The 15523-nt window shown below is 46.6% G+C and overlaps 6 protein-coding genes across 6 annotated transcripts; 4 read left to right on the top strand and 2 right to left on the bottom strand.

The window, feature by feature from the left end:
- Nucleotides 1–399: 399 nt before the first annotated feature.
- MCYG_04257 (metalloproteinase) lies at nucleotides 400–1601 on the bottom strand (the record flags this gene model as incomplete). Its single annotated transcript, XM_002846474.1, has 3 exons — nucleotides 400–419; nucleotides 477–1310; nucleotides 1373–1601. 3 exons carry the CDS (start codon nucleotides 1599–1601, stop codon nucleotides 400–402), a joined length of 1083 nt encoding a protein of 360 aa, XP_002846520.1.
- A 3652-nt stretch (nucleotides 1602–5253) lies between these two features.
- Nucleotides 5254–6774, top strand: MCYG_04256 (uncharacterized protein; the record flags this gene model as incomplete). Its single annotated transcript, XM_002846473.1, has 7 exons — nucleotides 5254–5348; nucleotides 5488–5521; nucleotides 5697–5797; nucleotides 5924–6048; nucleotides 6218–6318; nucleotides 6442–6463; nucleotides 6701–6774. The coding sequence occupies 7 exons, from the start codon at nucleotides 5254–5256 to the stop codon at nucleotides 6772–6774; spliced, it is 552 nt and encodes a 183-aa protein (XP_002846519.1).
- Nucleotides 6775–7431: 657 nt separating this feature from the next.
- MCYG_04255 (protein kinase domain-containing protein) lies at nucleotides 7432–8926 on the bottom strand (the record flags this gene model as incomplete). Its single annotated transcript, XM_002846472.1, has 6 exons — nucleotides 7432–7547; nucleotides 7628–7763; nucleotides 7822–7967; nucleotides 8038–8268; nucleotides 8353–8660; nucleotides 8703–8926. The coding sequence occupies 6 exons, from the start codon at nucleotides 8924–8926 to the stop codon at nucleotides 7432–7434; spliced, it is 1161 nt and encodes a 386-aa protein (XP_002846518.1).
- A 934-nt stretch (nucleotides 8927–9860) lies between these two features.
- Nucleotides 9861–10409, top strand: MCYG_04254 (uncharacterized protein; the record flags this gene model as incomplete). Its single annotated transcript, XM_002846471.1, has 2 exons — nucleotides 9861–9887; nucleotides 9984–10409. The coding sequence occupies 2 exons, from the start codon at nucleotides 9861–9863 to the stop codon at nucleotides 10407–10409; spliced, it is 453 nt and encodes a 150-aa protein (XP_002846517.1).
- Nucleotides 10410–10952: 543 nt separating this feature from the next.
- Nucleotides 10953–11920, top strand: MCYG_04253 (polysaccharide deacetylase family protein; the record flags this gene model as incomplete). The annotated part of the gene is made up of 3 exons (XM_002846470.1): nucleotides 10953–11371; nucleotides 11431–11798; nucleotides 11862–11920. 3 exons carry the CDS (start codon nucleotides 10953–10955, stop codon nucleotides 11918–11920), a joined length of 846 nt encoding a protein of 281 aa, XP_002846516.1.
- Nucleotides 11921–12683: 763 nt separating this feature from the next.
- On the top strand, nucleotides 12684–13629 carry MCYG_04252 (cytochrome c oxidase assembly protein COX11; the record flags this gene model as incomplete). Its single annotated transcript, XM_002846469.1, has 4 exons — nucleotides 12684–12877; nucleotides 12951–13005; nucleotides 13074–13512; nucleotides 13586–13629. The coding sequence occupies 4 exons, from the start codon at nucleotides 12684–12686 to the stop codon at nucleotides 13627–13629; spliced, it is 732 nt and encodes a 243-aa protein (XP_002846515.1).
- Between the last annotated feature and the right edge of the window lie 1894 nt (nucleotides 13630–15523).

The following is a 15523-nucleotide window of genomic DNA, read 5'->3' as shown; positions in this document are numbered from 1 at the left end:
AACTTTTGCCCCTGAAATTGTAACCTGAATATATATCACTATAGCCGAATGTCCGGTCAATGTCAAAAGAATATCCATCATAATAATGCTGAGTTATATGTGGATTGTATACCAATGTCAACAGCAGCAAATTTGAAGCAGAAACAGGTTATCAATTAAATTATCTTAGATTAGTTACGGAACTAAAATTCCTACATAGGTAAGAAAAGTCTTTAAAAAAGTATCATTGAATAGACACTAGACAAATTTTCATCTTATGTTTCCTATATACGGGTACAAATATAAATATATATACAAGAGAAAAGACCGGAGAGCCTGCAACCACGACTTCCGCCTGCAGAAAAGAGGCAACTTCAAGTAGCCATTATAATGTATTCCATGATACGAAGGATCGACCGTCTAGCAGCCGACGTAGATAGCTATACAGAAGTTAGTTGAGTGGGAAATATCAAGATATAGGGGTAGAGAATACATACCATTTGCGAAAAGAGCATAGGTATCAGCGTTTTGGATGGCCTTGGAGGCGGGGAGGGCAGCGACGCGGTCATAACCGTAGCCAAGATCCTGAGCGAAAGGAGATACAACAGCGGGGTTGTGGGTGAACTCGTGGAGAGTGGTAGTGGCCTGGTCCTGGCCGTGGCAGCGCTTGTTAAGAGCTGGGATATCAGAGTAGTAGATGGGGCAGTTGACAACAAGGTTCTGGGATGGGAGGGTGTATGCAAGGACACCTGGGTGGCAGCCACCCATGCTATCGTTGCAGTAGTAGGTAGTACCACCAGCAGAGTTAGAGCTAGATTCACGGGCAACGGACATGAAACGGCTGACAACCTTCTGGACAGTGCCGCTATCAGTAGCCTTGAAGTATTCCTGAAGCTTGCGGGGGTTGCTCTGAGCGGCTTTAGCGGCGGCTTGAGAAAGACGGGCAGAGTTGGCGAGGGCGGTTTGTAGGACCTGGAGTTGGTTTCCGTGGCAGCTAGAGGTGACGACTTTGGAGCGTTTATCAATGGAACCAGCCTTGACCTTGCCCATAGCCTGCACAACAGCGGCAGCCTTGTTTCCATCAACTTCCATAGTGATCTTGTTAGACTCGTAAACGGTGTGCCCGGTAATGGTGGTTCCGTGCTCCTCAGCGGTAGGAACAGTTCCCTGGGCCATAACGGTGATCTTTCCACCACGGCTCAAGTCATGCGTAGCAGCGAGGTCAAAAGAATGCTCAACGCTGGCCTTGGGGCCAAGGCTGACAAAATAGTCAGGGGTGAGGTTAGACATCATGTAGCGAGGAAGCATTCCAGTAAACTGAACCTCAGCGCCTGTTTCTAGTTAGTAAATATTGTAGAAGCAGTTGCTTCAAGGAAAGCTGTGATTGGCTTACCATTCTGGTAGACCATAACCTTGCGGGTTGGGTGTTCATCCATGATGGTGTTGAACCTTAACAAGTTCAAGGCACGGTCACCATTGTTAGTGATAGTAGCCTTGACCATAGAGTTTCCAGCAGCGGACAGCTTAACATCGATCATGGAATGGTTTAGGGGAACACTTGGGATAGTTGCAGCAAAGGCCACAGGGACGCCGAGAGCGGCGAGAAAAGCAATGAGTTGCATCTCAGGCTTTGGAAACGCAAAGGATGGAAAAATAAATCAAAAATGAGAGAATGTAGAAAAGAGAAGAGAAATAAAGGAGTGAAAAGGCTGTCTGGTCTGGTTCTTCAAAAGGGTATCATGATGGTGAGAGCCTGCTTTATATATCTTCTCAAGGAGTGCATATTATTGTCTTTCAGTGATATCCTGCAGAAATTTGATAAAGCTATACACGGTTAGACTAAAACCTGTATCAAACATGCTTCAGCGAGCCCCCTGGAATGATATCATACCCGAGGTGCTGGATAGTTTGTTTTGGGAACGGACGATACGGTACTCCGTAGAGAGAGTATGAATCGCTCTTTCACACACATACATGTTTATTGCGCAAATATGATCCACTCGTATCTAATCACTGGGTAAAGTGACTAGTCACAGAAGGCTACTATGATAGCCAACACGTGAGCGAATACCGGTCTCCGAAAGCTTGCGAGCGAAATTCTATATGGTGATCCTATTCTAGCCGAGGCACAGGGCAGCTGATGATGTTTATGATCCGCGCAAATGCAGATCCAAACACCTCTCAGGCCAGGCAGATACTATGTATCTGTTGCAGCTTCGCATAACGCGATCTTCTTCGGGGGCAAGCCACCATTCTGGGCGAGCTCAATGAACAGTTGAGCGGTTGCAAACAATGGATGGAAACTCGCGTAATTACCCCTTGATTCCAGCTTGACCCTAGTCAGTTTCTGGCGAAAAAGCAAGAGCTGTCAGAGAACAAAAGTGTCCCGTTCGGAGAACGTCTAACCAGTCCTTATCCACTCGGACTTAGTATATCCCATCTCCCCTACCGAATGCTGGCCATGAGGTTGCATCTACAATTTCATACCTGTTCTAGATTTGCACGTTCTCACATTCGGATCCATGTAACTTATGAAAGGGCGAGCTAAGCATACTGCAACTCGTTAGTGATCTTCTCCGCATAAATGGAGCCATGCAGGGTCAGAGCTGAGCATTGTTAGCGGAATATATAGCTCATAGATCAGCTTGACATAACAGAGCCAAAGAAACGGGCGAACAACCACTAGCCTGAAGAGTTGCGCGGATGACTTCCACGCATTCGGTGATTCGTTGAGTTGAGGGAGGGGTGGGATCATGAAGAGATGTATGTATTCCATTCCCCGTCATCGCTCTCTCTGAATGACATTCGAAAAGAGCTGTACCCTTAGGCCGCTGGTTCATCATGTGAGGTAGATTGCAACCCCAGAATTATGATACCAGGATGCCCAGGTACCCTATCCAATATTGCCCTGGCAGTTCGAAGAGTAGAACTTGATTCACTGCCATATACGTAGTATGCATAGTTCATGTGCCGGTGTAGTAACCGAAATCAGGTTTCGGGGTTAGCAAATGGCAGTGCGTGTGGGGTGTTTTCCCCCATGTTCACTTGAAATAATAAAATTGTAAGACGTAAGATATATGTGTACATAGTAGGTTCGCTGTATTATTCCAAGACACGGGAGAGCAGCATTGGAATGTTTTTTCCGGCTTCAACAGCTTGGTAGTCGGTATGTTCCGTAATTAAACCGTGAAATGTTAAAATCTTCCGTTGAAACGGATGCAGCAGACATAAAACACCTTTTTGGCTCCTGGCTAAATTCGCAATTCATTATCTTCTCTTGCTGCTGAATGTAAACCTTATCAGCCGTTGTAATGCCAGACGAGGCTACATAGTCAATCTCAAGCTGAATACAGCTTGAAACTCCCAATATGCCCATGGGAATGCCATGGGATACGGAGTATTCCGAAGTGGCTCTGATTCTATGCCTCTGAATCTAGTATTGTCGTGTATACCTTCTTTAACAAACTGGTATCAATGTCCACCGTCACTCCGTCACTCTTGGGGAATGAAACTCATATACCTCCACTTAATGCGGCTCTGTGAATCAACGAAGGCACAGAAAGGCCGGGTGGTAGATAAACAATGTGCTAATGCATGCACGCAGTGTGGTCTAAAGATTGGCTGGAGGTCGCACATTCGATCACATTTAGTCCAAAGATGGTGCCCCAGCTCCATCCTCTGAGATGAGTCTGGTTTGAAGAAAAGTGGGGAGCAGGGATAAGGCCATTTGCGCAGTCGTTTGAGGTTGTAAAGCCCTGACAGTAGCGAGTGTCATGTTTGTAGTTTTCTTTCTTCGAAATACGGAATAATTACAAAATCGAAGGCCAGTGGAATCTTGGATTCTTTTGTTATTCATTCAAATGAGAGTTTTTCCTCAATGTGATGTTGCGGAAAGCTGAAAACTGGCAGCTTCAGGAGTTGAAGCTGGATGAAGTTGAAGTTAGCGTTTCCCCTTTTAGATCAGCGGTTAACTAGTTAGTCAGTTGGATGACTAAGCTCAGAGTAAATATCCAGCAAGAACTCTTCTTCATACTTCTCCAAGATAGTTTTAGACGGCCGGTCGAACAAGTCTTACAAACCCTGAAACAGATACCATATGAGCCTTATTATAAGATACGCTACGCCCATTCGAGCGCTTGTGGCACCTCTCAAAACCTGACAATTCGTGGAAATGGCATCAATGGCAAGACAGAGCTCTCCCTTGCCAACGATATACACCTAGAATACTCCGCGCTCATTAGGAATGAGGATACCAGCAGTCTTGCAATTATTGTGTTCTGTATACTCTTTACTATGTACGACACCAATATCATTTAATAACTATACCAGAAGAAACATATATATGACCATGGGGAACTGTTGTTTCTAAGCCTACAGCTTGGAATAAAGCAAGTACTGGAAACGTGCAATGCTCGCACGTACAGCCGACAGACGCGAGACACCTTAACATTCGATGTGACCAAAGCAAGCAGACTTACCACGCAAAAGAACCGTGGAAGTGCGATATTATAAGACTGGAGTTTTCACCCCGTACGAGTACGGAGCATCTAATTTTCTATTTCTTCATGAGCCTAGAAACCAGAGGGGATCAATCAGTACGCTATATATTTGTTATTCAAGAAGGGAACGAGGGGAGGACAACGCTAACTGTTAGCCCTCTTAGCATAGTCTTGAATAGAAATATGGATAGCACTTTCCAAGACATCTGTCCGATGACAGCAGCTTCCTGGTGCAATAAGTGCTCAGCCTTGCACCCGTCTTGTGAACTCATTACAGGTAGGGAGATATGGTACCAGGCAATGACCACTATCAGCACGTCTAAGTGCCGATACACACGACCTTCAGAGCATACACTTGATATCACCGGTTCCTCTCCATGTTTTCAAGAATCAGACCTAGCCAATTTTCTGACAGGCAGCTGTTATCGCACAAACTAAGTCCCATGGTCAATGTGAAATCTAGCGCTCGAGATTATTTATTACATTGAAGTACCATGGTCGTGCTCTTTTTAATATGTCTAAGCACGTTTCGCAACGTCCATTGACCTTCAAAGACAAAACTAAGCATCAAATCAATCAGGCAAGGAGAAATTGCTGCGGTCCTAAGGAAACCGCATGGCCACTGGTCACACCTTCGTGCCTTGCAAGGAATCTGGGGAAGAAATTGGGCAGGGCTAGCGACGTCAGACGACATAAACACTGCCTGGATTCATGATGTAAACATGTCTCTGGGGTTCAATTAACGACAGGTAGGAGATAGACGCTCTTATTTATCATGAAAAGAATGAGAGGGAGGATAAACGAACATATGCGTTTTCGGTCGCGCGAATTTGCCTTTGGGGAAAGCAACTCGACATGGATAGAAGAAGTGTAAGGACGGGTTATTGAAGCCGGTCTCTCAAAAAATTAATGAAGTTCCTCAGTCCATGCAGGCAACCATGCAGCCTGACAGGTCTCAAAAAGCAACCCACCAAATTACCCAAATGCTAACCCTTTCGCCTATCTAAAGTAAAGCTTTTACACTTTGGGATACTCTCTGTTCCGTACAGTATACATAGTAGCCGCTACAGAGTACTATGTACTCTGCATATATCTTCCTCCACCACCTAGGCATAAGGGCATATCTATCTCACTCCCTAAAGAATAGCCCTAACCCCCGAAGCCAGTATGTATCCAAAATGCAAGGGCTTTACCCTATTAGGCTAGGCTGACAAAAAGGGTGACATCCAAGCAGTTACTATATGCAGGCACAAAACAACCCCCTACCTCACCCCTGAGCTTCGACCCCTATATAAATATATTATCTTGACAGAAGGAAGGTATAATAAATTGTTCCCTCTTGAATACTTCATACAAAAGACTCGAACCTGAACGACAAAAGCTGGTTTCTTTGTGATATCCAGTGGTCAAAGTGCTTACATGTAAACCTCCTAAGCGATAACTAGGCGTATACAGAGCCCATTTCCGGTTAGAGCGGTGGATGAGACTAGTACTTCAGTCTCATTATTTTGCCTTCTTATCCCAGGAACCAACCCTGGTCGTGTCCACGCCCAAGAAAACGCTATACATAGTATGGAAGTGATGGTACGCATAGCAGCATGGGACAGCAAGTTGGTGTCAACTCCAACAGGCATAAGAAGTGGTTGAGAGGGATGGAAGTACCAATGCCAATAGGAGTTAGTTGTCAGTAGAGACATCAAGGAGAGCCAACGCATCTGACTCGCGCATCAATTCACTAGGCCAACATCTCTGCAATGATAGAAGATGTTATACGAAGGACTTCTTCTCCGACAAGAGAACAAAGATAAAAACAGTGTTAAAGGATAGCGGCTTCTTATCGGTGAGACTGTCGTCCCTGATTTTCGCGAATTCGACCGACTTCGCCGACTTCGCTCACCGGCCACTATCAACTGCCCCATCGCGAAAACGTGGAGAAAGAGGGCTAAATATCCATGCAGATTAGTTTCACGCTATATACAAACCCGGTAGGCAGTTAACAGAGGAAACGTCTCGTATCCGCAGATTCTGCACAACTACGACCACGCACCAGGCTTTTCAAGGCAACATTTGACAAACAACATCACTCCCACAACCTGTCAAGGGGGGGATGATCTCACTCTGGTCCACCTCGCTTATATTTAGACCTTCTTTTTCCACGGAGCCCGGAGTTTACCATGGATAAACAATGTGCTTGCTGATCCCGAGCCCTGTCACAACTTTAGTGCAGACCCTTATGCAAGGTACTGAACCGGCATGGGCCCTTGCAAAGCAGCATTTTCACCTTGCGTCTACATAGTATGCTATTTCGAGCAGTTCGTTTCCTTGCATCCGCTCAGCCCCGGATAGTGTTAGTTGGTGCATAATCGCCATTCCCCATTTTCCAATTCTACAACCAACACTCCATACACGAGAAGGTCATCTGCTGCCAGCTATATACATAGCTATCTGTAATAGTTAATAGGAGATAAGGATTTTGACCAAATCCCCTGTTAGTACTAGGCCTGGATTAGCGTAAAACCAGCAACAATTCTCCTCTCTGTCCGCGATGGGATTATCAGAACAACTGATTTTGCTTGGGTGGAAGGCTCGAACAACCTGAAATGTATATTCTGCTGTCCCCGCACATTAGTTTCAGGCAGGAAAAAACAACCTGTTGGTCACGCGGCAGCCAATTGTATATATCTGACCCTCTACGGAGTACAGTCTGGACGCCTTATGCATGGAAAATACCCCGGTCGTGATCTTTAACTCTCGTTTATAGATGTATGTATGGTCGTATATGTATGGCACAGGCAATGAGCAAACGACAGGCAGCTTCCACATTTCTTATCCCCACGAGACTCTCTATTCCCCCTAAACCCTCATCCCCTCGATACCAAACCACGGATGATTCACTAGCTCTTTCATCGACGTACGGCTTGATGGGTCAGCCTTTAGCATTTTTCGAATCATGTCAATCATGAGACGCGTATTTCCTCCCACAACGGCTGTGGTATGGCTGTGGGTCGATATTCAGTGCAGTGTCGCGAATTCTATCCCATTCCTCGTCCCGCGCTGGATTCGAGGCCGCTGCATGAACTGTTAGTCAGCGTTTGTCCACCTCTCTATCAAAAAGGATTATTAAGAATATACTTGGATCGAGTACGAACCTCCAACATGTTTACTGTCTATGTAAGGCAGCCACGAGGTAGGCAACGGTCCTCCGCATTTGGCCACGTTAGATAGCAAGACGTCTTTGTCACCCCATAGATAAAAGAAGGCCTTGCCCCAAATCATGTCGTAGGCCTGGAGTAGTAAAGGTGTTAGAGTTTACAGGACGGGGTATAGAGGCTCAATGGAGTACATACTGTGCAGCCCATGGACCAGATGTCCCCCTGGATCCCCCAATCTGATGCGGCTTCCCCTTGGATCGTTGCCAAATCTCAATTTCTGGAGCTCGGATATACGGCGGTGACTCTGGCGGAGGTCTTGGATCCCCTCGTCGGAAGGCTAGATGAGTTAGCATATTAAGTTGATCTGTAACATGGAAGGACAAAGTACTGAAAGGTCAGGTGCTAACCATTTCCAAAGTCAATGGTCTTGACGCATAACTCGTCGCTCTTTGAGGCGCGGATGTCCTTTATTACCAGCTCTACTAGATTTATTGGAGGAAGCACGTAAGGGGGCAACGAATCCGTCTGGTTCGTTGGGTCTACAGTCAGAAGAACTGTTGCCTCCATGCCGCTGAAGAAATTCAACAGTTCAGCTTCACCATGTTTATGTAGACTAGGAAGCGCTAAGGCGAAGTTTCCTAGGTGGAGGTCTGCCAGGTATTATTTCAGTAAGAAAAACATGTAAGGCCATGGTAGTTAGGAGAGAAGGGGAATGATCATACCTCCATGCATGACACCCGAGCTGTGCAAGTACGACAGCCCAGTAAACACTTGTTGAAGGAAGCTCTTGACGTGGGAATTAAGAACATCGCTGGCATTCAATTGCATCCAGAAAAGGGACGCCACAGGCTCCATCACCAAGACATCATGCGCGCCATTTGGCCCCTTTACTTGAAAGGTATCGAGTACATGTGCAATATGACGGTATCCGGGATGTTCCTTCGACTGGTCTCTCAGCCAGGTCAGCAAGTGTGCCTCATTCCGGCTGGCGGTTGCATCCGCTGTAAGAATCTTCAGAGCCACATAGTGCCTATAAGTCGCCGTTAACATTGCAAGAAATAGAACATGTTACACAACAAAAGTGACGCCGTATACACGCCCTGTGGGTTCATCCTTTGCAAGCCAAACAGTTGCAAAGGATCCATGTCCAAGCTTGCCAATGACCCTATACTTCAAGTTCCGGTTGTTTCGAAAGACATCGCCGAGCTTGACTGGGTGGTATCCGCCTGGTTTATACATGCAGACGTTTTCGACTTCTTCCTGAGGAACAAAATGGAAATTTTGGATCGGCCGCATTGCGGCAGGGATTCTGGGGAGCGTCGACATCTGGTGCGAGAATAAGGCGGCCGAGGAGATATAATACCGAGAGAATACCTAGCTATGGAAGTAAGAAGTGAGGATGCGATAGGCATTTATCAAGGTGTCATCGAATGATGATTGGTTGAATAAGTTTGAACATGTACAAGGGTGTATAGTAAGCTTAAAGAGCTTTCTCTAGATATATTATATATAATCTAGTATTAAGCATATATTTAATATAAGCTATAGAATAGACTTGATAGTTTCTAGAGATTCATGCAGCGGTCGCCCGGGTATCATGAAGAGGGTGATCGGGGGCGAAGGGGAGGACGGGGTTATCACGGCGATGCTCTCGCACTCATCCTGCGCGTATCTCCCGACAGCTACCTAGGCAGTTGAAGAGGTTTCAGCTGGCCGGTATGGAGACCTAGTCAAAAGGGGAATGTCAGTACGAACAAGGAAAAAAGGCCCAGCCTCTCGGCCTCGGGTTTGTTTCTCTCTGCTGCAAGAGCTCTGCACATCGATGTTTCATCGACTTATTCTCCCTCCCGTCGTCCCTTTTTCTCGAATCGTCCATAACGATTGTCGCTGGCGCCGCCACTCCGATCCGGGTGTTGTCATAATTTATCAGCCTTGTCCCTGATAGTCGCCATCGGGGGCTCCAGCCAACCAGAAAATTCAACGGAAATCCTCTCGGTTAATTCTGGTTGGGTGAAGCACATAAACATCTGCGTGGATGGCGGCGGAACCTAAAGTTGAGGATCGACTTCCAAGCTCTTTCGTGCAGCTCACGACTCGAAAATCTCGTTTTCTGAAACGTTTCGAACGTTTCCACCTTTCTTAACGGAGTACGGGGTACTCTGTATCTCTGTCTTACTGCCTACTGTTGGAAAGGGAAAGATGTTCTCACGTTGAAGCAGCTCCTGACAAAATGCTCCATCGTGGTGGGTGCCTTGCAGTGAGTTCGGCGGTGGCAATTAGACCTGCAGTACAACCACCCAGCCCTGCCCCTGCAAGCTGCGGGCTTGTTCCTGACTAGTGATCAGTGATCCAGGAACAGAAAGTCTTTAGTCTTTTCGCTTCCAATGGAGTTGCTGCTGGCCAGCGGCCCTTGGTCCTCTGCTCGTCCGGCCGAGACATCCACCCCCGCTCTCATCTTCGATCGCGAGGATCGAACACGTTCAATTTGATATCCCACTCCAAAAGGGGGATTACTCCATATCGCGCAATTGAGCTCGATTTGCAATATGATGCAATGCTTATTACCCTACCATTTCTTGGAACGAGCCGGTATAATGGGCCGCCAAGGGATTGGATGGAGAGCCTGGGACCAGGAATACGGGAAGAGCTCGCGAAATTGTGGTGTGGTGGCCATCCAGGTTATGCATCTAAAGTTGTCCAAGCACCGCAAGGAGGGACTCAATGTCCGAAAGACGCACTAGCATTCCCCTTGCATTTTGACGAAAGAAGATGGCTCTGACCCTCAGTCGATCGATCCAGGCGGAGCCTGATCCTCTCTATCTCTAACGGACGATGTACTCGTGCCTTGTCCGGTCGAACAGGGTAAAGTCCGGGGCTAGTCTGAGATATATAATCCCAAAGGGCATCCCTTGCTATCTCTTTCTATATAACAGCCATCTCGATGTTATAGGCCTTCAGCTCTCTTGTCTATAGCACTTGCATTCGTTTCTGGCACATATACTACACACTCGTTATTCGCGTTCGTTGATCGATACGACACACTCCATTCTTTTATACATAGTGTCAAGCATTGCACATATTTCACACAGCCATCATGCTGTTCCGACTATATACACTCATTGTCGCCGTCGCACTTGTATGCTGCGTGGCAGCTATTCCGCTGCAAGGGGAACAAGCCAGTTCCATCAGTGAACGCAGCCCTAATGGATGGCCATGGCGTCGTCCACACTGGCCCCGGCCACGGCCACATTGGCCGAAACCACACTGGCCTAAACCACACTGGCCAAAGCCACATTGGCCAAAGCCGACCGAGGCTCCGACCATGACTCCAGTTCCCACAGCCGTCCCTTCAAGCGAACCACCAGTCACCACTCCAACCGCGGTTCCAACCGATGTTCCAACCGATGTTCCAACCACTTTCCCAACAATGACTCCAACTGCGGATCCAACCGTGGCTCCAACCGGCACTTCTGCCCCTACTTCAGTACCAACCACTGTGCCACCAGGTCCAGGCAACATTCCCTATGGCCAGGTCATCTCGAACTGTGTTGTCAATGGCACCATTGCCATCTCCTTCGACGATGGTCCATTTGACTATACCGCACCGCTTCTAGATCTCCTCGACCAATACGGCGCCAAGGGAACCTTCTTCGTCAACGCAATGAACTTTGGCAACATCAAGGATTATGCTGATGTCATTAAGCGCATGTACACTAGCGGCCACCACCTTGGCTCCCACACGTAAGTATATCCAACAGAGATCTTCAGTTCTTACACTCAATTGTTAACAATCTTCACAGTTACTCCCATGCCGATCTGGGTAAGCTCAGCGCCGCTAACGTTACAAATGAGATGAACATGCTTGATAGCATTCTTGCTACCATCATTGACGGTAACCGACCAACTTATATGCGTGCCCCATACTTCTCATACAGCGACGTCGCCCTCAAGACCCTGGGTGAGCTCCAGTACCATGTGATCGACGCTAGCATTGACACCAAGGATTACGAGCATGCCACCCCAGATGGTGTCCCAATCAGTCTCCAAAACTTCAAGCAGGGGCTTAACGCTGGTGGCAGCATTACTCTTTGCCACGACGTGCACCAGACCACTGTCGAGCTCTTGGTGAAGCAGATCCTGGACGAGGTCAAGGCCAGAGGCCTGAGAGGTATGTTACTACCCATATTCCGTCCCTGGTTGGATGTTCCACGCTAACATTGTGGTATTTTAGCCGTCACTGTTGGTGAGTGCTTGGGCGACCCACAGGCCAACTGGTACCGTCCATTGTAAATACCTCCGTTACTCTGGAGTTAGCCTCTTAATGTGATAGCAGAGAAGGCTCTTCTGTGGTGACACTGCTGAAGAAGGGCATGGAATGCACTCTTAATATACCCGGAGTACTTTGGATCATCCTCGCAGTGCACTTCAGCTCAGGGAAGAGGCGTGGCTTCAGCGAGGTCAAACGCTCAGATTACCGCTCTGCTCGATGCGTTGGGTAATCGCCCAGAGTCATGAACCCCCAAAAATTGTCTTATGCACATTCTTTAATATATATCACACCTATATAATTGCTATTGTTAGTATATTGAGAACTCTGGAAGCTTTTTGCACCGATTTGGCAGCGTCCTTTCCGTACGAGCTATTCCGCGCCGTCGATATAACTACTAGAAACATGATTAAGAAGCATTGGGATAGTTATGATGAAGTTCAGTTAATGTAAAGCCTACTTACGTACCAAGCATCTTATGTTGGATTAGTCATCCGTTCGACTCTACGACTCGCACCTTATCACTCATGTTTCCATGGGGCAGATAGGCCTTTTTTGTCCCGTGGTCTCATGGCCCGGTCCCGACATCTTACCTTAGCTTCTTTAATAGATTACTAATACTTCCCCAGCTGATGCAGGGTTTGCTTATGTAAGAAGAGAGCTAATCGGATTTACATAGGCCCGTAACTATATTTTGCCCGGAATGACCTCCGCCCAGAACCTGGAAGGCAGCGAAAGACTGCGGCGCACCAACATCCTCAATTGAAACCGGCCACACAGCCCACAATGGAGCGGTTGATATCATTATGTGTCCGACCGGCCGTGGGCATTCGCGCCGCAACCGCTATTAGAAGAACGGCCGGCAACTCCTGGTGCCGAATCCCAACTCGAGGGTTTGCCAGTCAAATTCCACCAGGACAACAATCAGCTCCAACCGCCACACGGAGCTTAAGATGGGATACCAAAAATACATCTACGATGTAAGTGGATAGCTGTAACCTAGTGAAAGCTCGTATATTGATAGCTTTTCTTTTTTAGGTACTATACAATTAGCATTATCATCGGGACGCTTGCCGTTGCATATGGCTCGGTCCCGATGTATAAGATGGTTAGAAGGCTTTTCCTTGCCCACTTTCAACCATTGATATTGCTTCCGTGCTCATAAAGCCCTTCCAGATATGTCAACAAACCGGCTGGAACGGCCAGCCTGTTTCAACGCATCTTACAAACACCGATACCTCCTCCCGCGTCATACCGGTCACGGACTCCCGCCGCCTTCGGATAACGTTCAACGCATCCGTGTCAGACGTGTTGCCTTGGAAATTCACTCCTCAACAGCGTGAAGTGCGTGTCCTTCCGGGTGAAACTGCGTTAGCCTTTTACACCGCGTCGAATAAAGGTGACCAGGATATTATTGGTGTTGCAACATACAGTGTAACTCCAGCTCAGGTTTCGCCTTATTTCAGCAAGATCCAGTGTTTCTGCTTTGAAGAACAGAGACTGAATGCTGGAGAAACCGTTGATATGCCTGTTTTCTTCTTTATTGATCCGGATTTTGCCAAAGACCCTGCCATGAAGGGGATTGATACCATCACGTTATCATATACCTTTTTCAGTAAGTACTCTGCCATTTTATGCATCTGCTGTATATCGTACCTTACGTGCTAACCGGGTATTCCTCTTTACAGAAGCCCGATATGATAAAGATGGTGTTTTACGGCCAACACCCTAGTTATCCGCATACTATAATAACGCAGTTACTTCGATACCACTTGATCTAAGACGCCCCATAGCTGTTGCTAGGTATGCTTCTGGAAACATAACTTCAGCTCTTCAGCAGTCTATGGGGTTATTTTTTGCATCTTTGGCGTTTGGTTAAAGGGTCTCCTCTCACGGTATAAACAAATCCCGGAACAGGGTGTGTATATTTATATGTGTAAATAAAGCTATCAGAATAAGCTAGTCTCAACTTGATACAATACTTCTTAGAGCTCTGGGCCAGAAAGGTTCTCCTTTATGGGCAAAGACTCCGATGTGGATGACAAGTATTTCACCTTACTCAGATTAAATCACCCGTTCCATGTATCGCACTACGGCTGTTGAAATTGAACATACGGCTTATTCCAAATTGATGCACAATCTGTATTTCCAGCAGTTGGTTAATAAGCTATACGCCCACCAAGTCCAAAGGCGAGTCACACTGACTGCCTTGTAATGATAATTAATGCGAGAAAATAACCTGTCCCTCGTCTCGGGGGTACTCGAATATGTTTAGTATGTCCTCCGATTGAAGTTCAGACAGCCTCCCATATATCTGAGGAGCTGTAAGGGGCCAGTCCTGTTTGAATGTTGACAACACCAGATCTAAGAGCTGTTGCAAGGTTGTGGGTTGGTTGATATGGCCGCAACGATCAGCCGCGTGTTCCAGTATTCCGAGCCGTTAAACATGCGCGTAGTTTTCTCTTTCGTCAGCGTCATGACCGGCATGGATTGAGAGCAAATCGAATTCTAGATCAAACAGGGTTATGGCGATCCACAAAGTTATTAGACTCTGTAAGAAGACGAGCACATTTTTGCTCGTGAGATCTGTTCACGGTCAATAGCTCTACTGTATAACAGAGCTTGGGCGAAGAGTTAGCAATATGCAGGGCGAGTTCAAGCCTCAAACAGCAAGTATAGTTCAAAAAACGAAGCCCCGATGTCACCGATGTCTCTCGCCACTTTCGGACGTCATGAGCTTTCTATCACCTTGAAAACCGGACTCAAGGCGACATAGCCATGAAAAAAGCATTTAACAGGCTAGTCAACTTGACTGCAGTTAGCCGAATTCCTCGATCACACCTGGTTCTCCATGGAATTATTGACCCGCTGTATCGCCTCCTCTTGAAAGAGTTATTGTGTCACTATCAGTGCCGAACCAACCAAGGTAAAAGAAAGCATTGGTGTTTCACCTGAACGATATTTGCCCATCGAAACCAAGGCATGTGGATGATATCCCTGACAAGATAGCTATTCTCAAGATTCCTTGCTTCTGGTAGAAACGAATAATTGCTTTAATAAAATATAACACCACTCCGCCGTGAGCCACGGTGTGTTCCCTTTAACGCTGATTTGGGCCCACACTACGACTGGAAACACTGGCGAGGATTGATTTTTGATAGCCATACTGCCTTCGTAAGTATCATTCGTTAACTCATTGTATTTTCGGATCCTATCGACATCGTTCCTGTTTTTTAACTGTTTGAATGCTGGTTCTATTCCCAAAATAGTGATTTAAGTATCTATCCCGCTTAGATCGTTATCCTTGAGCAAAGCTTTAAAAAAAAGGGTATTCGTTTGGGAAATCGGTTTGGGTGGATCGAGTACTTTCTTTTTAAGAAATTCATCCGAAAAGCAGACATAGCTGCAAGTTATTGGCAACCTAATATGCTTCAGTTGCAACCTGGATATCTTTTATAATGCACCCTTTCCAGTTCTCCTGGCAGAGTTATAAATTGAGAATTTGAGATCGAGAAGTGGATTTAATTGCCTGAGTCTCTTTAAGAGTTTCAGCGGCTTTCTGGTGAATTTGATGATGTACATGCGATACCGCCATCATTATCGGTTCACCAGCATCCAAGTATAGA

Source organism: Microsporum canis, genomic scaffold (assembly GCF_000151145.1).
Source record: "Microsporum canis CBS 113480 supercont1.4 genomic scaffold, whole genome shotgun sequence".
Taxonomy (NCBI): Eukaryota; Fungi; Ascomycota; class Eurotiomycetes; order Onygenales; family Arthrodermataceae; genus Microsporum; species Microsporum canis.
Note: the sequence above shows the minus strand (reverse complement) of the source record. Positions and strands in the feature narration are given on the sequence as shown.